The sequence below is a fragment of the Rattus norvegicus genome, chromosome 5, assembly GCF_021556685.1.
Source record: "Rattus norvegicus strain SHRSP/BbbUtx chromosome 5, alternate assembly SHRSP_T2T, whole genome shotgun sequence".
NCBI classification, from domain to species: Eukaryota; Metazoa; Chordata; class Mammalia; order Rodentia; family Muridae; genus Rattus; species Rattus norvegicus.
Genome location: NC_141538.1, coordinates 135052926 through 135076043, shown reverse-complemented (window position 1 = coordinate 135076043; position 23118 = coordinate 135052926). Strand labels below are relative to the sequence as shown.

At 44.4% G+C, this 23118-nt stretch overlaps 1 protein-coding gene and 1 long non-coding RNA gene across 10 annotated transcripts in view; one reads left to right on the top strand and one right to left on the bottom strand.

Annotated features, from left to right (window-relative positions):
* Cyp4b1 (cytochrome P450, family 4, subfamily b, polypeptide 1) overlaps positions 1-23118 on the top strand; it is a 38489-nt gene that overhangs the window by 10799 nt on the left and 4572 nt on the right. For 7 of the 9 annotated variants that reach the window (XR_015687511.1, XR_015687510.1, XM_087660329.1 and 4 more), the window contains 7 exons: positions 16207-16348; positions 16538-16582; positions 17072-17199; positions 21005-21129; positions 21367-21518; positions 21651-21757; positions 22579-22769. Coding sequence is in view for 6 of the 9 variants with exons in the window: in XM_087660329.1 (XP_087516455.1) it covers positions 17191-17199; positions 21005-21129; positions 21367-21518; positions 21651-21757; positions 22579-22769 (584 nt within the window). In the remaining 3 variants the exon portion in view is untranslated. Of the gene's footprint in view, positions 1-10287; positions 10498-16206; positions 16349-16537; positions 16583-17071; positions 17200-21004; positions 21130-21366; positions 21519-21650; positions 21758-22578; positions 22770-23118 lie in introns of those variants that run through there. The other 2 variants (XR_015687509.1, NM_016999.2) reach the window with 2 other exon arrangements.
* Positions 5964-12089, bottom strand: LOC134486968 (uncharacterized). The gene is made up of 2 exons (XR_015620442.1): positions 11860-12089; positions 5964-7745 (listed from the first exon to the last, which is right to left on the bottom strand). It is a non-coding gene; the product is annotated as an uncharacterized LOC134486968 (long non-coding RNA).

Sequence of the window (23118 nt, the reverse complement as noted above, 5' to 3'; positions counted from 1 at the left end):
TTTCTCCACATCCTCGCCAGCATCTGTTGTCCCCTGAGTTTTTGATCTTAGCCATTCTCACTGGTGTGAGGTGAAATCTCAGGGTTGTTTTGATTTGCATTTCCCTTATGACTAAAGATGTTGTACATTTCTTTAGGTGTTTCTCCGCCATTCGGCATTCCTCAGCTGTGAATTCTTTGTTTAGCTCTGAGCCCCATTTTTTAATAGGGTTATTTGTTTCCCTGTGGTCTAACTTCTTGAGTTCTTTGTATATTTTGGATATAAGGCCTCTATCTGTTGTAGGATTGGTAAAGATCTTTTCCCAATCTGTTGGTTGCCGTTTTGTCCTAACCACAGTGTCCTTTGCCTTACAGAAGCTTTGCAGTTTTATGAGATCCCATTTGTCAATTCTTGATCTTAGAGCATAAGCCATTGGTGTTTTGTTCAGGAAATTTTTTCCAGTGCCCATGTGTTCCAGATGCTTCCCTAGTTTTTCTTCTACTAGTTTGAGTGTGTCTGCTTTGATGTGGAGGTCCTTGATCCACTTGGACTTAAGCTTTGTACAGGGTGATAAGCATGGATCGATCTGCATTCTTCTACATGTTGACCTCCAGTTGAACCAGCACCATTTGCTGAAAATGCTATCTTTTTTCCATTGGATGGTTTTGGCTCCTTTGTCAAAAATCAAGTGACTATAGGTGTGTGGGTTCATTTCTGGGTCTTCAATTCTATTCCATTGGTCTATCTGTCTGTCTCTGTACCAATATCATGCAGTTTTTATCACTATTGCTCTGTAATACTGCTTGAGTTCAGGGATAGTGATTCCCCCTGAAGTCCTTTTATTGTTGAGGATAGCTTTAGCTATCCTGGGTTTTTTGTTATTCCAGATGAATTTGCAAATTGTTCTGTCTAACTCTTTGAAGAATTGGATTGGTATTTTGATGGGGATTGCATTGAATCTGTAGATCGCTTTTGGTAAAATGGCCATTTTTACTATATTAATCCTGCCAATCCATGAGCATGGGAGATCTTTCCATCTTCTGAGGTCTTCTTCAATTTCCTTCTTCAGTGTCTTGAAGTTCTTATTGTACAGATCTTTTACTTGCTTTGTTAAAGTCACTCCGAGGTACTTTATATTATTTGGGTCTATTATGAAGGGTGTCGTTTCCCTAATTTCTTTCTCGGCTTGTTTCTCTTTTGTATAGAGGAAGGCAACTGATTTATTTGAGTTAATTTTATACCCAGCCACTTTGCTGAAGTTGTTTATCAGCTTTAGTAGTTCTCTGGTGGAACTTTTGGGATCACTTAAATATACTATCATATCGTCTGCAAATAGTGATATTTTGACATCTTCTTTTCCGATCTGTATCCCCTTGACCTCCTTTTGGTGTCTGATTGCTCTGGCTAGAACTTCAAGAACTATATTGAATAAGTAGGGAGAGAGTGGGCAGCCTTGTCTAGTCCCTGATTTTAGTGGGATTGCTTCAAGTTTCTCTCCATTTAGTTTAATGTTAGCAACTGGTTTGCTGTATATGGCTTTTACCATGTTCAGGTATGGGCCTTGAATTCCTATTCTTTCCAGGACTTTTATCATGAAGGGGTGTTGAATTTTGTCAAATGCTTTCTCAGCATCTAATGAAATGATCATGTGGTTTTGTTCTTTCAGTTTGTTTATATAATGGATCACGTTGATGGTTTTCCATATATTAAACCATCCCTGCATGCTTGGGATGAAGCCTACTTGATCATGGTGGATGATTTGATGTGCTCTTGGATTCGGTTTGCCAGAATTTTGTTGAGTATTTTTGCGTCGATATTCATAAGGGAAATTGGTCTGAAGTTCTCTTTCTTTGTTGTGTCTTTGTGTGGTTTAGGTATAAGAGTAATTGTGGCTTCGTAGAAGGTATTCGGTAGTGCTCCATCTGTTTCAATTTTGTGGAATAGTTTGGATAATATTGGTATGAGGTCTTCTATGAAGGTTTGATAGAATTCTGCACTAAACCCGTCTGGACCTGGGCTCTTTTTGGTTGGGAGACCTTTAATGACTGCTTCTATTTCCTTAGGAGTTATGGGGTTGTTTAACTGGTTTATCTGTTCCTGATTTAACTTTGGTACTTGGTATCTGTCTAGGAAATTGTCCATTTCCTGAAGATTTTCAAGTTTTGTTGAATATAGGTTTTTATAGTAAGATCTGATGATTTTTTGAATTTCCTCTGAATCTGTTGTTATGTCTCCCTTTTCATTTCTGATTTTGTTAATTTGGACACACTCTCTGTGTCCTCTCGTTAGTCTGGCTAAGGGTTTATCTATCTTGTTGATTTTCTCAAAGAACCAACTTTTGGTTCTGTTGATTCTTTCTATGGTCCTTTTTGTTTCTACTTGGTTGATTTCAGCTCTGAGTTTGATTATTTTTTGCCTTCTACTCCTCCTGGGTGTATTTGCTTCTTTTTGTTCTAGAGCTTTTAGGTGTGCTGTCAAACTGCTGACATATGCTCTTTCCTGTTTCTTTCTGCAGGCACTCAGCGGTATGAGTTTTCCTCTTAGCACAGCTTTCATTGTGTCCCATAAGTTTGGGTATGTTGTACCTTCATTTTCATTAAATTCTAAAAAGTTTTTAATTTCTTTCTTTATTTCTTCCTTGACTAGGTTATCATTGAGTAGAGCATTGTTCAATTTCCAAGTATATGTGGACATTCTTCCTTGATTGTTATTGAAGACCAGTTTTAGGCCGTGGTGGTCCGATAGCACGCATGGGATTATTTCTATCTTTCTGTACCTGTTGAGGCCCGTTTTTTGACCAATTATATGGTCAATTTTGGAGAAAGTACCATGAGGAGCTGAGAAGAAGGTATATCCCTTTGCTTTAGGATAGAATGTTCTATAAATATCCGTTAGGTCCATTTGGCTCATGACTTCTCTTAGTCTGTCTACATCTCTGTTTAATTTCTGTTTCCATGATCTGTCCATTGATGAGAGTGGGGTGTTGAAATCTCCCACTATTATTGTGTGAGGTCCAATGTGTGTTTTGAGCTTTAGTAAGGTTTCTTTTACATATGTAGGTGCCCTTGTATTTGGGGCATAGATATTTAGGATTGAGAGTTCATCTTGGTGGATTTTTCCTTTGATGAATATGAAGTGTCCTTCTTTATCTTTTTTGATGACTTTTAGTTGGAAATTGATTTTATTTGATATTAGAATGGCTACTCCAGCTTGCTTCTGACCATTTGCTTGGAAAGTTGTTTTCCAGCCTTTCACTCTGAGGTAGTGTCTGTCTTTGTCTCTGAGGTGTGTTTCCTGTAGGCAGCAGAATGCAGGGTCCTCGTTGCGTATCCAGTTTGTTAATCTATTTCTTTTTATTGGGGAGTTGAGGCCATTGATGTTGAGAGATATTAAGGAATAGTGTTTATTGCTTCCCGTTATATTCATATTTGGATGTGAGGTTATGTTTGTGTGCTTTCATTCTCTTTGTTTTGTTGCCAAGACGATTAGTTTCTTGCTTCTTCTAGGGTATAGCTTGCCTCCTTATGTTGGGCTTTACCATTTATTATCCTTTGTAGTGCTGGATTTGTAGAAAGATATTGTGTAAATTTGGTTTTGTCATGGAATATCTTGGTGTCTCCATCTATGTTAATTGAGAGTTTTGCAGGATACAGTAACCTGGGCTGGCATTTGTGTTCTCTTAGGGTCTGTATGACATCAGTCCAGGATATTCTGGCCTTCATAGTTTCTGGCGAGAAGTCTGGTGTGATTCTGATAGGTCTGCCTTTATATGTTACTTGACCTTTTTCCCTTACTGCTTTTAATATTCTTTCTTTATTTTGTGCATTTGGTGTTTTGACTATTATGTGACGGGAGGTGTTTCTTTTCTGGTCCAATCTATTTGGAGTTCTGTAGGCATCTTGTATGCCTATGGGTATCTCTTTTTTTAGGTTAGGGAAGTTTTCTTCTATGATTTTGTTGAAGATATTTACTGGTCCTTTGAGCTGGGAGTCTTCACTCTCTTCTATACCTATTATCCTTAGGTTTGATCTTCTCATTGAGTCCTGGATTTCCTGTATGTTTTGGACCAGTAGCTTTTTCCGCTTTACATTATCTTTGACAGTTGAGTCAATGATTTCTATGGAATCTTCTGCTCCTGAGATTCTCTCTTCCATCTCTTGAATTCTGTTGGTGAGGCTTGTATCTACAGCTCCTTGTCTCTTCTTTTGGTTTTCTATATCCAGGGTTGTTTCCATGTGTTCTTTCTTGATTGCTTCTATTTCCATTTTTAATTCCTTCAACTGTTTGATTGTGTTTTCCTGGAATTCTTTCAGGGATTTTTGCAATTCCTCTCTGTAGGCTTCTACTCGTTTATTAATGTTTTCCTGTGTTTCTCTAAGGGAGTTCATGTCTTTCTTGAAGTCCTCCAGCATCATGATCAAATATGATTTTGAAACTAGATCTTGCTTTTCTGGTGTGTTTGGATATTCCATGTTTGTTTTGGTGGGAGAATTGGGCTCCGATGATGCCATGTAGTCTTGGTTTCTGTTGCTTGGGTTCCTGCGCTTGCCTCTCGCCATCAGATTATCTCTAGTGTTACTTTGTTCTGCTATTTCTGACAGTGTTTAGACTGTCCTATAAGCCTATGTGTCAGGAGTGCTGTAGACCTGTTTTCCTCTCTTTCAGTCAGTTATGGGGACAGAGTGTTCTGCTTTCGGGCGTGTAGTTTTTCCTCTCTACAGGTCTTCAGCTGTTCCTGTGGGCCTGTGTCTTGAGTTCACCAGGCAGCTTTCTTGTAGCAGAAAATTTGGTCTTACCTGTGGTCCCGAGGCTCAAGTTCGCTCGTGGGGTGCTGCCCACGGGCTCTCTGCAGCGGCAGCAACCAGCAAGATCTGTGCCGCCCCTTCCGGGAGCTTCAGTGCACCAGGGTTCCAGATGGCCTTTGGTGTTTTCCTCTGGCGTCCGAGATGTGTGTACAGAGAGCAGTCTCTTCTGGTTTCCCAGGCTTGTCTGCCTCTCTGAAGGTTCAGCTCTCCCTCCCACGGGATTTGGGTGCAGAGAACTGTTTATCTGGTCTGTTTCCTTCAGGTTCCGGCGGTGTCTCAGGCGCAGGGGTCCTGCCGCTCCTGGGCCCTCCCCTACGGGAACCCAGAGGCCTTATACAGTTTCCTCTTGGGCCAGGGATGTGGGCAGGGGTGGGCAGTGTTGGTGTTCTCTTCCGCTTTGCAGCCTCAGGAGTGCCCACCTGATCAGGCGGTGAGGTCTCTTTCCCACAGGGTCTGGGAGCAGAGAGCTGCTGTGGGCCGGGCGCAACAAGTGCTCTTAACTGCTGAGGCATCTTTCAAGACCTACGCCTATTTTTCCCGTTTTTATAATGTATTTTTGCAAACTAATGTAAATAGCAAACCAATTTCATTGTTAAAACAAAAACCAAACCAAACCAAACCAAAAAATCAAAACCTAAAACAACAATCTGATGAAGCAAACTGAGCTGATTTTGTTGGAAAACGTAACTATTATTAATATTTAGGAATTACAATCAATGTACCATCATTACACTTGCTTCCCGTTCCTCCCAGGTCCACCCTCCCACCCTTGTACCCCTCTTCCCTAGACCCCACTGAGTCCAATTTGTGTTACCCATATATACTCACTGGAGCATGGTCAAACTCCCAGTGGCCAGCCCCCTTTAAAGATGCCTGAGTCGCCTTTCCTTTCCCCCTCCCCCCGCCAGAAACCTTCAGCTGTGAAGAGCTACACTTCAACATCATTATTAAAAATTTTAAGGACCTTCTTCAATAGCTTCATGTCTGGATTTTTTTTTTTTTTTAGTGGGGGTGGCATTATACAGAATCCCTCAATGTCTCTTTCTCACTTATGAGTCTGCAGTCATTATGATCACTGCAAGAGAAGCTCCCCCGCTTGGAGCAACAGCTCATGGACCTCAACATGGTTTTCAGAGGTAGCAGGGATTATGGAAGTCTTTTGAGGAGACTTTTTTCCCCTTTTCTCCATCTTTATTAATTTGTTTATTTCTTATTTACATTTCAATTGTTATTACCTTTCCCGGTTTCCAAGCAAAAATCCCCCTAACCCCTCCCCCTCCCCTTCTATATGGGTGTTCCCCTCCCCATCCTCCCTCCATTGCCGCCCTCCCCCCAACAACCCCGTTCACTGGGGGTTCAGTCTTGGCAGGACCAAGGGCTTCCCATTCCACTGGTGCCTTTACTAGGCTATTCATTGCTACCTATGCAGTTGGAGCCCAGGGTATAGTCTTTGGGTAGTGGCTTAGTCCCTGGAAGCTCTGGTTGGTTGGCATTGTTGTTAATATGGAATCTTAAGCCCTTCAAGCTCTTTCAGTCCTTTCTCTGATTCCTTCAATGGGTGTCCCGTTCTCAGTTCAGTGGTTTGCTGCTGGCATTCACCTATGTATTTGCCATATTCTGGCTGTGTCTCTCAGGAAAGATCTACATCCGGTTCCTGTCAGCCTGCACTTCTTTGCTTCATCCATCTTATCTGGTTTGGTGGCTGTATATGTATGGGCCACATGTGGGGCATTCTCTGAATGGGCGTTCCTTTAGCCTCTGTTCTAAACTTTGCCTCCCTATTCCCTCCCAAGGGTATTCTTGTTCCTCTTTTAAAGGAGTGAAGCATTTGCATTTTGCTCATCCTTCTTGAGTTTCATGTGTTCTGTGCATCTAGTGTAATTCAAGAATTTGCACTAATAGCCACATATCGATGAGTGCATACCATGTGTATTTTTCTGTGATTGGGTTACCTCACTCAGGATGAAATTTTCCAGTTCCCTCCTATTGGGTTACCTCACTCAGGATGAAATTTTCCAGTTCCCTCCATTTGTCTATGAATTTCATAAAGTCATTGTTTTTGATAGCTGAGTAATATTCCATTGTGTAGATGTACCACATTTTCTGTATCCATTCCTCTGTTGAAGGGCATCTGGGTTCTTTCCAGCTTCTGGCTATTATAAATAAGGCTGCTATGAACATAGTGGAGCATGTGTCTTTGTTATATGTTGCAGCATCTTTTGGGTATATGCCCAAGAGAGGTATAGCTGGGTCCTCAGGTAGTGCAATGTCCAGTTTTCTGAGGAACCTCAGACTGATTTCCAGAATGGTTGTACCAGTCTGCAATCCCACCAACAATGGAGGAGTGTTCCTCTTTCTCCACGTCCTCGCCAGCATTTGCTGTCACCTGAGTTTTTGATCTTAGCCATTCTGACTGGTGTGAGGTGGAATCTTAGGGTTGTTTTGATTTACATTTCCCTTATGACTAAAGATGTTGAACATTTCTTTAGATGCTTGAGGAGACTTAACCCAGAAAAAGGACCATTTTTCATCTCTCATGTCTTGCTGCTTAGATTCAGGGCACTAGTGTGGTTGGGCAGGGTGTCTGGGGGCAGGATCCACACCACAGGCTGGACCTGCGGGCCAATTGGCCACTGAATCTTTAGTTCTGTTTCTCTCTAACAATGAAGTCCGCTCTATTCTGCCATCTTTTTTCTTATTCGGGCCTATATTTGAAATTAATGGTGTTATTGAAAATAGGAATACAGGTAGAATCTAAAATAGATATGATACAATGGGCAAACATTCTCAATACTAAAATTCAGGTTCATGGCAATTTTATGAAAAGTTGCAATCATGCAAAAAGCATAGATTGTATTTGCAACAAAGCAGCCTGCCTCTGTGAAAGTATTTTTCTTATCTTTTTTTATATTCTCTTGTAAAATAATCCAGGCTTGATGGTGCACATCTGTAATCCCAGTCCTGGGGAAGACAAAGAACGTAATTAACCTCTGCTGTCTACACACATGAACACACACACACACACACACACACACACACACACACACAGACACAGAGAGAGAGAGAGAAAACATGATCACACCATCCTACACAGAAGGGCAGGGAACACTGGAGAAGCAGGGTGTATGAGTCTATGTCTTCTTTGTCACACTATAGTCTTACGAGGACAAAGCCACCATTGTGGTGTGTATGTGTGTGTGTTACTGGAGCATCTTGGAAGAAGTCTTGTATCCTCTGGAGTTTCAACTCAGGAGAGAACCTGTAGAATAATCGACTTGGTCCAGCTGAGCTGCCTCCCTTCCTGATATCTCCTGCCCTCACCAGCTCCACATCTCTCCTCTCCTTTCACACCTTCATGACCAAGGCATTCACCCAAAGCCAGCTGAGACTGGAGGGAGGCTTCCTGAGGAAGAAGAGCTACTGGATAAAGGCAGCAACTTTCTTTCTGGTACCTTCCTTTCCCTGCATTTATAGCCTTAGTCTTTCTCTGACAAGTGACAATTCCAGATTGGCACATGTCCTTTTAGAAGGTCTTTAAAGGGGCCTCCAGTATCCCTGCAGGCCTGAGTCATAGTGGTTTCTTAGCCAAGTGCTACCGGTTAAGGAATACTTTAAGCCTGGTATTTGGGTCAATGGGCATGTTGGGAAATATTTAATAGCTGGTTTCCTAGGGGAGAAAGCCATGGTAAATGTTGCAATTTCTGTGATGCTAATGCTCCCACAACGGTCAATTCCTAGCTGCTAGGGTGATGTCACTGAACTGAAAGTCGAGAAAAGATGCGAAATCTGCCATGAGTTCCAGTTGCAGCCTGTTACAGCACACTGCTGGGCTTATCTCCAAGGCTCTTTCCACAGCAGCTGTTTTCTATGGCAGCTTTGAGAGCTATGCTAAGACAAGTGGATAGACGCTTCAGAGAAGCTCCCTCAGGTCTTCTTCAAACACATTCTTTATCACACTTCCTGGAGGAGCCATGCTGAAATACAAATTCACTATAAAATGTGAAAACTCAACAGATAGCTTATTTTGTTCCCTAACTCTCTGACCTGTGTGAACTGCATTTTCACTGGGATAAAGTGAAGGCTGGATGTGAATTTTCAGAAGTGGGATAAGCCAGTGAAGAAGGGACTTTGGGAGTTCTCGTCATCATATTCTCTTGCTTCTCTGCCTGTGGGTGTGTCTGTTATTCTATTTCCACAGTCTCTGCCAGAAGGGACAACAAAGCCAGGTTGACAACTCACCATTTTCTGAGTCAGGACTTACTGTTGGAGTTCCAAGTCCACCTGTGCCCTGGTTTGGGCCTGTCACCTCTGTACAATGCTCAGTCTTTGCTTTTCCATCCCTACTGAAAATCTGATTCCCACAGAATGACCCTCCTATATGTCCTCACTGTCTCCTTTCTGATTTGGTTGACTGATGGGGCACACCAGTAGGAGGCTGGAAAGTGGAAAAAGAAAGAACTTGGGGCATGGTCCCCTTCGCCAATGTTATGTCTAGCAAATGCAGTCACTACCAGTTTCTGGGAACACTGTTCTTGTTCCTTCATGCAAGAGTGCTGACAGGATTCTTGTTGTTGCTAATGTATGCATGCCTTGCCAGATGATGTTTCGTGCTTTATAACCCCATCTATCCTTCTGAAAGGTGGCTTACATCAAAGACCTTCACCAAAACATTGATGGCAAAGGTGCTCTGTGCTTGCCCAGAATGATACAACTCTATTTTGGAGGGAGAAACAGTAGGCATTCCCTGGCAAGGCGGGTCCTTCAACAGAAAACCCTTGGCTGAGGCATTTCAGTGTAGCTACTGCTTTTCTGGAAACTGAATATTTCTCTACTCATCACTGTCCCTGAGTGGCTCCATCTATCCCAAAGGGATTTGATGATTAATCCTCATCACCCTGAAAGTATATTCTACATTCCTGTCCAATTTGTACAATGCTTTCGGGTGTAGTTTATCTTCCTCTGATCCTTTTGGGGCTAGAACAGTCTCTAAGATCATCTCACAAAAAGGGGACTCAGCATTATAAAACAGGCAAAAATACCATTTCTGTCATGGGTCCACATCAAGGGGACTGTGGAAGCTGTCTCCTGGAAAAGCATATGATCTTATCTGGCAAGCGGATATGAAGACTGAGAACCTATGACCTCTTTAGGTAGTTTAAGTGAGATAGGGCATATAAAGTCCCTTGAACATACAAGATGCTTGTAAAATAGAAAGGCAGTGGTTATGCTAAGGATCACACCAAGAACTGCCCCCTGTTCTCTGCTCCAAGAAACCAAGATGGGATGTTCATGGTCTGTTTTCTAGTAGGTCTAGTTGCTATAAGTTTTGATGGAAGTCAGTCATACTCTATCCTTTGTTGCCTATGAGCTTTGAGGCAGCTGTCCCCACCCTATGGCACTTGGCCAGTTTGAGTTGCTGCTGGCTGTTGGGTGTAGCAAGGAGGTGGGAACTGGCATGGTGCCTGTATCCAGAGTATAAGGCAACCCAGGGGCAGCTGGAGGCAGTTGGTGACTGGGCCCTGCAAGTTTAGCCATGGTCCTCAATTTCCTCTCCCCGAGCCTTTCCCGGCTCGGCTTGTGGGCTTCTGTAGTGATCCTGATGGTAATCGTTCTCAAGCTCTTCAGCCTGCTGCTTCGGAGGCAGAAGCTGGCCAGGGCTATGGACAGTTTCCCAGGGCCCCCCACACACTGGCTTTTTGGTCATGCCCTTGAGGTATGTGGGGATATAGAGGAGTCTAATGCTCTGGAGGCTGGGAAGGGAGGCCATCAATTTGGACAAGAGGGTGAGGGCTGGAGTCATGACTCCTAGTTAGCTTCTCACCTCTGCCTTTCAAGCTGGCTTCAGAAGCAACAGGACATTTCAGAGTTGCCACTTAAGAAGGCCTGAGATACTTTCCCATTATTCTGAGGCACAGAGTGCAAGTCTGTGTGGAGACTTGTTGATGGATCACACCAGGGAGAAGCTAAATCCTCAAAGTGTGACCCAACAACTAGGCAGTCATGAAGTGTCCTGCTCTATGCAGTGTAAAGATTTCAGGTGCCAAGGAGGACATTCAAAGTAAAGACAGAGGAAAGTGCTGTCTTCCAAGGCAATCTAGCATGTCTGAGAGGTTGGTACCCCCAAAGCTGGGAGGTACCCTCTCTCTCTCTCTCCTTTCTGTGGCTGAGGAACTATGGCGTTTCTCTAGGTTCAGATCCTGGTTAGTTCTCCTGTTAAAGCAGCACAGTAGGAGTTCACCTTAGCACCCAGTCTCAGGAATTCCTCTTGTCTTGGGGTTCCAGACTTTCTGAACACAAGGTAGGGGTTTGGAGTCAAGCAGGAGAAACAGATCCTCCACCCACCTCTCCAAGCATCTGGAGACTAACATCTTGGGTTGGAACTAGGAGCCTAGGAGTCTTCTGGAGTGTTTTGAGCTGCAGACAGGTTTGGGAGCCAGGTCTGGATGTCAGGAATGGTGTCTTAAAAGGGGGTATAATTATTTCTGCTTCTTTATTCCTATGTCTGGGGAGTTGACACTGGAAATGAACTACATCTCTAATCTTATTCTTGCCCCTTACAGATAGATAACCTGTAAGTAACCTGTTGGGTATAGCCTATGAACTTACTTGTACCACTGAACACCAGGGCAGGGAGGAGGATGGCTTGGGTGAGAGAAAACAGACACTAGAACTTTTCCTACTCCCAGAAGGGTGGAGGTGCTTCCCCAGGGTCCACTTCTGCTCCGTTCTTTTAGTTTTAGCATTGCTCCATCTTTTTTCTTTTAGTTTTAGCATTGCTCCATCTTTTCTACTGGTCTGAGGCTTTTGGAGAATGGTGACCTGGTTTGATTTATTCCTAGGCCCTCAGGGTCCAGCACAAAACTAGGGATGGACTGAACATGGCTGAATGAATGAACACAAAAGGCTCTATTGTAGGGAGAGGACCACAGAGGATGGAGAGTGGTGGGGAAGAGAGGTGAGGATGACTTGGGAGGGTCTCTGCCAAATGTGGAAGGGTGAGGTCACATTCTAAAAGGGTACGAGAGGCACTCGAGAAGACCTTTAATCCCTTTCTCTGTGCCCCCTTTGTGCTTACCTGCCTTCTTCAGGGTTGGTGAAGCTGGGGAAGTCCTCAATCAATAGCATATGGCTGATTCTCTCACAACTCCATGCCAGAGCTGGCTGTCCTCCTCTTCCCTGGTGCTCCACCCTATCTTGGAAGTATATAGACAGCCTCAAACACAGCCTAGCTTCAGCTTCTTTATGCCAATATAACGATCAGAAGGGCATTGGCTTGACACCGGGAGGCCATGCCAAGGCTGGAGTGGAGGCTGGTCTTGAGTGCTACAGTAGTGTCCTGGGGAACAATAACAGGCACAGCGTCATTGCATTCCTCCAGGGCTTGGCACCTCCACTGCGGTTGGATTCTCACTTCAACCTGAGAATGGGAAGGGCAGGGTGTGGATTTGTTCCCCTAGTGTGAGAAAAGATGGGGAAGTGGAGGTTCAGAGGGGATAAGGTGTCCACTCAAGGACACATATTGGTTCAGGATTCAAGTCAACACTGGACTAGGGACTCCTGCATTTTAATCCAGAACACAGTGAATCCAAAAAGCAAGCAAACAGATAAACAAACACCCAATCAGTTAACCCAACGGATAAACAAAAAAGCCAAGGAACTGAAAATTGATCCTAGCACACATTGAGGATGGCATGGGAAGGAAAAGAGGAGAGGGGGGAGGACCCTCGGTGGGGAAGGATCAGTGGTAGGGAAGGACCCATCAGCGTGAATTCCCCTCCTTTGGTTTCCAGTTACAATCTGCAGGCCTTGGCATCATCTTCTTCTCATCCTATTCAGATCTCAGAATGTGTCCCTTTGAGGCAGGGCATGTCCTGAGGAGCACAAGGAGTACTTTGAGCTGACATATTTAATCCACATGTGTGTGTGTGTGTGTGTGTGTGTGTGTGTGTGTGTGTGTGTGTGTGTGTGGTGTTTAAGTGTGGTGTGTGTAGAGAGTATCAAGTTTCTAGCCCAATCTCTGGCTTTTCCTATTGAGAGCTCTGGCTTCTTCTACTCAGCCAACATTGACTGTGGGCCTTTGCTGTGTCCTGTTTCATAGGTCAATCCTTTGCTGTTGATAATGTGGGAGTCATCATCTTCAGACTGCTGAGGTAGACGAGTATCGATAGGATAAACTATAAGAATGGAGGAAACAGCTGGGGCAGATGGGTGTCAGTTGTGAAATCTCTGTGGTGGGATGCTTGGTGGAAAATACTCTGACGCACTTGTTTCCTTTTTCTCCTTCCCTCCCCAATCCATTCTCCCCACCAAACAAAGATGTCCGAACAACTCCATGGAAGCAGATGGAGAGGGACAGGGACCAGGGTGGAAGGCAAACAGGAGGGGATGCCAGGGTTGCTCCGGAGATGGTGCTTCTTGTTTCTGTGGCTCTGCCTGGAAGGCTCCTGCTCTTTGGCTCTATTTAGGATTTTTTTATTCTTTTAATTAGAATGAAATTATACCACTAACTCCCTTCCTTTATTCCTTTTAAAAAATTAGTTATATCTCTCTGTGTGTGCATGTGTGCTCTCAATTCAATATATATATATATATGGTTTCAAGACTGATCATTCTGCATTGGAAACCCAATAAGGGGGTTCAACCCTGGGAGAGTCTTGGTCTCTCAAGAGTCATTAGTTTCCTAGTTCTTTGTCTAAGGGTTGGGCCCTGTGAAAATTTCCCCCTTCCACATTAACATGCCCTTTTCTATTGTCATTATTCTGGTCTTGAATATGCATCCATTTCTAGGAGAGATTTTTTCACAATAGACCCGGTATTCTGTCTCTTATTTAAAATCTTGATAGTGGCTTGGACTCCAAATACTGGGCCCTAGTCATCTTGTATGTGGTAGAAAGAGTACCTAAGGTGTCAGTATGACTGACACTAGACACACAAGGACACCAAGGTATAGTCAGAAGGAGAGCTACTAAGGTGATCTCCACAAGACTTGCCTGAGTGGCCTCAGAGGAAACCGTAGAGACTCATAGGAAGGGTTCCTATTGGGTGGCATTCAGTTCAGGGAGTGGGAGATCTTGTTAAGAATCTGGACAGAAATAGCTGATCTGAAAAGGAGCTAAGGTATTATATTGGAGTACCTGAGCTCCTGTGTCTGGACCTAGCATGTTGGGGGAGAGGAGTCCCTGTCTTCTACACCCAGTTGTTGGTTTTTCTAAACATTCACCTCTGTCTTGTAAGCAGATGAGTGTGTGTGTGTGTGTGTGTGTGTGTGTGTGTGTGTGTATGTGTGTGTGTGTGCATGTGTGTGTAGTGTGGGGATGTGTACATGTGAGTGCTGGTGCTGTCAGAATCCAGAAGAGGGTGTTAAATTCCTAAGAGTTAGATTACAGGAGGTTATAGGCAACCCCCTGTGGGGGCTGGGAGCTGGGTCTTTCAAAGGAGCTCTTAACTGCTGATCAGTATCTCACTTTTTGAGAGAAGGTCTCTCACTAAACCTGGAGCTCTCCCTTTTGAAAACACTGGCAGGTCAGCAAGTCCTCCCTCCATCTTTCTATCTCACCCTCTGGTCACAGATGCTAACCACCTTGTCTGGCTTTTAAATAGGAGGCTGGAGTTCGAACTCAGGTCTTAATGCCCGGGGAGCAAGTGCTTCTCCCTACTGAGCCATCTCCCCAAGAGATGGATTCTGTCCTCAAGTAGTTCCCAAGAGCACTGTAGCCGAAGCAGACTGGCGAAGCAGGGAGCTCGTTCCTTGGACACTGGCCAACTGATCTTTAGGTCCACTAGGGAATGGCCTGAGCAGATTTGTTGACAGGAAGGAAGCTCAGTCACGATTCCTGGTCTGCCCTGTCACGTGTGATAGTTCTGTTGGCCTTTGAATGCACTGTTACCACCAGAGAAGAGGTCATGGTTCAACCAAACTTCACTGATATCCCTTTCTGATCTGATTCCTGAAGTATAACTTACTCAGACTATTGGACAGCAAGACCTTCCCATTGCTCACTGCTGCCGGGGTTAACACTGGTGCAAATGAGTGGATGGGGGCTTAGGAGCTGGGCTCTATGTCCTATTTTCTTGTTTTCTTCCTTTGTGAGAAAACAAACTGTCCCAGAGCTGTATCCTGGCTTGGGGTGTCTGAGGATAAATCTGAGGCATTTGTTGTATAACAACAGATGTTGTTTGCCAGCAGCCACATGACCCATACAACAACAGCCTTAGCAGTCAGTTTTGAGGGATTGCAGCTGCAAAAGTGGGCCCAGATTCTGAGAGTTGTCCTCATCCTTAGGGGTTCCTGGGGACAATCAGGGATCATAGGAGAAGACTGTCTCTGGGGAGGCCATGACCGTCTGTGACAGAGGCCAAGGTCTCCTGTCTGTGGTTGGGATGCTGCAGAAGGGCACAGGAATGCTTTCCAGAGTTGGGAAAGACAGAGAGCAGAATGTAAGAAACCCCAAGTTGGGGAAATAATCTCCAATTTGAGAGTATCCAATTAAGAGTATTTCATTGAATTAAGTGATTATTTAAGAGTAATTGATCCAAATAAGAGTATCAGAGTTTTCTAATTTTAGGTAGCAACCAAGAGTAGGTTAATGCCTCAGAGCTTCTTGGTACCAAAATTCAGGGGTACAGCATTTCTAAAATTAAAAAAACCCCACAATTACATCAATGTTAGATAAGTATGTTACAAGAATAACCTTGTAACATTTGTTTAGTTATGTAGACGTAACATGGCAATTATTCTGGTTAAAACATCTGGATGGTGGGCAGAGTCCTAGAAATCCCAAATGTGTTGCCAAGACATGCATGGCTATTGGGAGGGGTAGAGTGTTGAGAATTCTCTAAGTGGACACAAAATGGAGTCAGGACAAGATGGTGTTACCTCAGTCACTTCAAGTGCAGACAGAAAGGAAGAGAGACAGGGCAGAAGGGAGAAGTCCAGGGATGCCAGCCGGAAAGGAGGAAGGGGCCCCACAAATGTCCCTTTGATCTATAGGTAAAGGTGATTTTTATCACTTTTGCTCCTGGCCAATGCATGCACAAGGCAACCTTTTGGGCTGAATTCAGGATTCAGAAAGATGATTCTGCAGGGAGATTATAGTAAACTCTGTAGAACACTGGGTCCAGAACTGCGCAGAGCTGTGCAGAGAAGGCACAGCTGGTGGTAGGCTAATCTCCAGGGTCTTAGAGGGGAGTGGCTTGGGTGTGACAAGGATTCCTGGGTTTAGAACAGCAGCTCTGGGACTGGAGAGGGTATTAGAAAAGTACAGGAAACAGGATACGGGAGGATGGAAGGCGGTTCTTCCGGGGGTGGGGAGGGGGGGAGGGCATCTGCCTGGTCAGCACCTTTCCTTCTTTGCTCAGAAACCTGGGTTCTGCTGGGAATACTGGGTTTCTGAGTGGTCCTTGTCTTCTGTTACTGTTTCAGATCCAGAAGTTAGGGAGCCTGGACAAGGTGGTATCCTGGGCCCAACAGTTCCCCCATGCCCACCCACTTTGGTTTGGACAATTCGTTGGTTTCCTGAACATCTATGAGCCCGACTATGCGAAAGCTGTATACAGCCGCGGGGGTAAGGTGCACTGGAAAGAGGGTGGGGTTTCCTGAGATTAGTGGCCCCCGGGACCAAGTTGGGAGAGGTCAGGGCATGTGTCTAAACTCTGGGAAGAGAATGACCACATCTCTACACTGTGGGATTCATCACTATGCCTCATTTGAGAATGCCTTATTTCTTTTTGACTGATGTCCCCTTGTCCTACAGATCCGAAGGCTGCAGATGTGTATGACTTCTTCCTCCAGTGGATCGGTAAGTAGGCATCTCTCATTCTGCGCCACCTTCTCGTTCCCCGGTGCTAAGTGACCAGAATCCTGCCGTGCCACACAGGTCATCCCTCCATTGTCCTAAGCTTAGTGTCTCTGTGGGGAGGTGGGGGAGCAGTAAGAGAGCTCCCGCCTGTCAGGGGATGTAGGAGTTAGACACCTTTCTTCGCTGGCCATTCAGCTTTCCTCCCAAGAAGAGGCAAGGCAATGTACGCACTTGAAGAGTGGCTTCCTAGAGGAGTTAACCCTAGAGTCGACCCTGTAGGATATTATAATGGTGGTGCTTTCCAGAGAAGGGTCTGAGAGAAGGTCTAATAGTCATAGGACTATGGAGGCTGCAAGCTGATGGAGGGGCTGGAATGGAGTGCAGACTCCTATTAGTAGATTAGGCTGGGCAGGGAAGATTGATCTCAGCTCTCAGGGGTAGATTAGGATTGCCTGGACTCCACAGCCTCCATCTCCCCTCCCTTCTCAGGGAAAGGCCTACTAGTTCTGGATGGGCCAAAATGGTTCCAGCACCGCAAGCTGCTCACACCTGGCTTCCATTATGATGTGCTGAAGCCCTATGTGGCCATATTTGCTGAGTCCACACGTATGATGCTGGTGAGTCCTCTTCCCCCCCCACCCCCCAGGCAGGCTCCTAGAACTGTGGGCTGCAGGACCAGCCCTATACCCATCCCCATTTACCCGGGGTGAGCAAGTGGTGTTCTCTGAGGCCCTGTCCTCATTTGCAGCAATGGTGCCAAAGGCCTGCTTTGCCTCCCCCTCTCTGCTGTATGCTGTGGAGGCAGAATTGGGACTTGTCTCTGCCGGAAGACCTTCCTTTTTCTGGCTACAGCAGTTGGTTCTGGGAAGCTACCTAAGTCCCCTACTGGAGAGTTTGAAGGTTGCCTATATTTCAGAGTATTATAAAACACTTTACATTACCAAATTCATTTACATTTTCACAACTGTTTAGACCTTACCACGGAGAGCAATGTCAGGTCTCACTTAGGGCCTTGGAGCTGGAAGAGTTGGGCAATATCCCTTTTGTTTCTATTTTGTGGAATAACTTGAGTATTGGCATTAACTCTTCTTCAAAAGTCTGGTAGAACTCTTCACTAAAAGCATCAGGCTCTGGACCCTTTGGTTTTGGTTGGTAGACTTTTAGTGACTACTTCTATTTCACTAGGGTTATAGGTCTGCTTAAATTTCTTATTTGATCTCGATTTTAACTTTGGCAAATAGTATGTACCGAGAAAATTGTCCGTGCTTTTTAGATTTTCCAGTCTGGTGGATTACGGATTTTTATAGTATGGCCTCATGATTCTCTGGATTTCCTTGATGTCTGTTGTTATGCCCCCCTTCATCTCTAATATTGTTCGTTTACATACTCTCTCTTTGCCTTTAGTTAATTTGGATAAGGCAACTTTTCAGCCTGCGGGAGTTGAACAATCCTTTCACAGAGGTTGCATATCAGATGTTTTCATTATGATTCATAGCGGTAGAAAGATTACAGTTATGAAGTATCCATGAAATAATTTTATGGTTGGGGTCACCAAATCATGAGGAACTGTATTAAAGGGTCGAAGCATCAGGAAAGTGGAGAACCACTGCAGTAAGTGCTTGTCACCTTACTGATTTTTCCCAAAGAACCAGCTCTGTTTCGTTAATTCTTGTTGTTTTTGTTTATTTGGTTTCATTTTATTGATTTCAATCATGAATTTGACTATTTCTCACCTTTTACTATTTTTGAGTATAATCCTCTGTTTTATCTTAGAACTTTCATGTGTGCTCTTCAGTTACAGTATGAAATCCATTCTTTTTTTTTTTTTTTTTTGGTTCTTTTTTTTTCGGAGCTGGGGACCGAACTCAGGGCCTTGCGCTTCCTAGGTAAGCGCTCTGCCACTGAGCTAAATCCCCAGCCCCCATTCATTTTTTAAATGTCTGCACTTAGTGCTATGAACTTGCCTCTTAGAACTGCCTTCATTGTGTTCTATAAGTTCAGATGTATTCTATATTCATTTTCCTTCTAGTCAAGATTTTCCCATCTAATTCTAGAATTCACTCAATTCAAGTCTCCAATTTCTATCTTGTCCCATTTTTCATTCAGCAGTGTGTTGTCCAGTTTCTATGAGTTTGTAAGCTTTCTGTTCTTGATATCTACCTTTAGTCTGTGGTGGTCAGATAAGAGGCAGGGTGTTATTTCAACTTTCCTGTATCCGTTGAGATTTCCTTAGTGTCTTGAGTATGTGGTCAATCTTGGAGAATGTTTCATGAAGTGCTGAGAAAAAAATTTTTTTTTTTGTGTGTGTGGGTGAAATGCTTTGGAAACATGTGCTAGGTCCATTTGGCTTATAACTCCAGTCAGCTCTAGCATTCTGTTTAGTTTTTGTTTGAATGACCTGTCTATTAGTGCGAGTGTGGTATTAAAGTCTCCAATTATTGATATGCGAGTGCCGATATATGATTGAAGCTGCACTGTTGCTTTGACAAGCGTCTGTGCCCTTTTTTGAAATGTCCTCATAGCGGATTGTTTTTTCTTTGATGAGTCTGTAGTGTACTTTGCTCTCCCTTCTGATTAGTTTTGCACCAAAGTCTATCTTGCCAGATATTAAAAACTGGCTTGCTTCTGGGGTCCATTTTCTTTTTTCTTTTTTCTTTTTTTGGTTCTTTTTTTCGGAGCTGGGGACCAAACCCAGGGCCTTGCGCTTCCTAGGTACGCGCTCAACCACTGAGCTAAATCCCCAGCCCCCCATTTTCTTAGAATATATTTTTCCATCTTTTTATCTTGAGGTGATGTCTATCCTTAATGTCGAAGTGTGTTTATTGGATGCAATGGAAGGATGACTCCTGTTCTCAAATCCATTCTGCTAGTCTGGGTCTTTTTATTGGGGAATCAAGTCCATTGATTTTGGGAGATATGACTGAACAGTGTTTGACACCAGCTATTTTATTGTTGTTGTTGTTAGTGTGTGTGTGTGTGTGTGTGTGTGTGTGTGTTTCTTCCCCCCTCTTTAGATTTTCTGGTATGGGATTATTTATTTTTTGTGTTCTTTCTGGGTATAATTAACCTCTTTAGATTGGAGTTTCCCTTCTGTGAGGCTGGATTTGTAAATAGAGATTGCTTAAGTTTTGCTGGGTATAGTAGTTGGGCTGGCACCTGTGATCTCTTAGAGTTTGTCAATTATCTATCCAGGTCATTTTGGCTTTTAGAGTCTTCACTAAGATACCCAGTTTTATTCTAATAGGTCTGCCTTTATATATTACTTAGTCTTTTCCACTTGTAGCTGTTAATATTTTTGTTCTGTGCATAAGCATTTTGATTATGTGCTAAGGGAACTTCTTTTCTGGTCAGTCCATTTGATTTCTGCATGCTTTTTGTACCTTTATAAGCATCTTTTTCATGAGGTTAGGGAAATTTTCTTCTATAATTTTGTTGAAAATATTTTCTGTGCCTTTGACCTGGATTTCTTTTCCTTTTTATATTTCTATTACTACTAGATTTGGTCTTTTCATAGTATTCCAGGTTTCCTGAATGTTTTGTGCCAGGAGCTTTTTAGGTGTAACTTTTTTTTTTTGTTTGGCCTGAGGTATTCATTTCTTCTATTTTGTCTGAAATGACTGAGATTCCTTCTTTTTGTATTCTGTCAGCGAGGCTTGGTTCTGATGTTCCTGTTGGAATTTCAAATTTCCAGATTTCTCATGGTTTGGTTTTTCTTTATTTGTTCTGTTTTTACTTGCAGGACATGAACAGTTCTATTTATTTTCTTCCACTGTTTGTTTGTGTTTTCATGAATTCTTGAAGGGAAATATTAATTTCCTCTTTAAGGCTATTTTAAGGTCTTTGTCTTGTGCTCCAGCCATGTTGAAATTCTCAGGACCTACTGTGATAAGATAGCTAAGCCCTGGGGTCTTGGCTGTTATTGATTTTGTTTTTATGCCAGCGTCTAGGCATCTTAGTTTGGGAAGATTATAATTCTAGGTGATGATACCTGGTCTTATCTTTGTTGCGTGGGCATTTTGGCCCTTGGTTTCTTTTGCCTCTCTGGTTCTTAAGAGGGTGGGTGGCTATGTGTTGCCTAGTGGGGGATTTTTCTCAATCCTGATAAGTATTTTCGCAGGGGACATGTTCCTGGTAAAATGTGTTTCTAGGTATTGGGAGCCGACACTTAGGAAAGGAGATGGGCTAGGAGGGGTGAGAGGGTCCACAGGGGAAGAGTATTAGGGTGTGCTAAGTCCCTAGGGAACTGGGGCTGAGAGCCGGGAGAGCCCACAGCAGGGAGTATGCTACACATTTGGGGCTAAGACTTAGGGACCGGATTTGGAGGAGAGAGGGAGAAAGAGAGAGATTTGTACTTAACCTACCTGCTTCCTTGGCCAGCCCCACTCCTTCCTACATTACCTCCTTTCTCTTTCTGGATTCCAGGACAAGTGGGAGAAAAAGGCTAGTGAAAATAAGAGCTTTGACATCTTCTGTGACGTAGGCCACATGGCCCTGGACACCCTCATGAAGTGCACCTTCGGCAAAGGAGACAGCGGCCTAGGCCACAGGTCAGGAGCACCTCTACTTAAGGCTCTCGGATAAGGAAGGTGGAAGGGGTTCCTGGTCTCTGCTTGGAGAGGAGATATGTCCTGCCCTGATTTGTCCAGAGCCCACTCATGGTGGGAGACACTTATGTTAGTGAGGCGTCTTAAGGGGGCAAGAAGAGGAACAGGAGGTATTGCTGATAGGAATTCTTAAAAGAAAGTCGCTCAGGCCTCTACCCCTCCCTCTGCCCTTCCATGTAGAGACAACAGCTACTACCTGGCGGTCAGTGACCTCACACTGCTGATGCAGCAGCGCATCGACTCCTTCCAGTACCATAATGACTTCATTTACTGGCTCACTCCACATGGCCGCCGCTTCCTGCGGGCCTGCAAGATAGCCCATGACCATACAGGTGGGCCTTTCCCTCAAGCCTTCCCTCACCCCTCCACACCAACTAGGAAGCCGTGGTTCTTCCTCTGGGATCCTCTGTACCCTTCTTGATGCAGGGCCAGAATAGTCAATGACACTTATGCTCTTGGTCCAGATGAGGTCATCAGGCAGCGGAAGGCAGCACTGCAGGATGAGAAAGAGCGGAAAAAGATTCAGCAGCGGAGGCACCTGGACTTCCTGGACATTCTCCTGGGTGTCCGGGTGAGTGCACATAGCCCACCCTGTCTGACAGCTGGTCCCAGGGAGGTCTTTAGGCTCTCTTCCTGAAGCAGGCTCCTTGCCCAGCAAGTATAATGTATTGCTTACCCATGGCGCAAATCAACAAAGGTAAAATGTGCAGCATGTGTGTGACTGGGCTGTGACATTAGGGAACTGGCAGCCTGGGCCGCATGGTAGCAGCTTGAAGACATTTCTAGACTTCCAAGATCCCTAAAAATCATGGCGTTGCAAAACCTGGGAGTTTAGATTTTATTCTCTTCCCTCCTTTCCTCCCTCTCTCCCCTTTCCTTCCTTCCTTTCCTCCTTCCTCCCTCCTTCCCTTCCTCCCTTCCTTCCCTCCTCCCTTTCTCCCTCCCTCTTTCCCTTCCACCTCTGTCTCCCTCCTCCTATCTTTTCCTTTCTCCCCATTTCATCCCTCACTTCCTTCTTTGATTCCGTAACACTTAGTGTCTCCCTGAGTCAATTCCTGTGCTAGGTTGCTGAGATAAGAAAGAGCTGGTATTGTCATCCATTTGTACACAGCATGCCTTTGGGAAGGCAGTAGGTAAATGTTGACAATGATGTTTTCCCCTGCCAGTTGGAAGCAATGTCCCTAATGAACTTACCAAGATTGAATAAAGTCGCCAGTTATGTGTCCAGAGGGTTTAGGAGGGTTTCATGAACTAGAAGCATCGAGGCTGGGTTTGGAAGAAACAGAAGAATCTGGACACTCCTCGTCTACCAAGAATCTGACAGCTACTGCTGGGCATTCTTCTCATCCCTAACTCAGAGGCCACCATCTGTTTCATTGTGCCTTCTCTCAGGATGAAAGTGGGATCAAGCTGTCAGATGCAGAGCTCCGGGCTGAAGTGGACACATTCATGTTTGAAGGCCATGACACCACCACTAGTGGTATCTCTTGGTTTCTCTACTGCATGGCCCTTTACCCTGAGCACCAGCAGCTATGTAGGGAGGAGGTCCGTGGGATCCTAGGAGACCAAGACTCCTTCCAATGGTGAGTGATCTGAGTGCGAGCTTGGCCCATCTTGCTCAGCCCAGGCACGGGTTGCACTCACCTTGCCAATGCCTGCCAAGGACAATCACAGCTGTTCCAGAGGTGAGGTGAGGTTGCTTCCTTGTTGTATAGTTTTCTTGGGAGGATTCATTCTTCACAAATGGAGGCTTTTCAGTGTCACATAAAATTGTCAATGGAGTCTGGATTTCATAATGGCAGAATATGAACCCCCGCTGGGTTTCTGGATAGAGTAGAGAAGGTTGAGAAAGAGGAAGCAGGAGATGAAGGTGAGAGGACAGCTGGGAATGGCAGTCCCTTGCCACCTGCCATCTGCCACCTGCTACCTTCC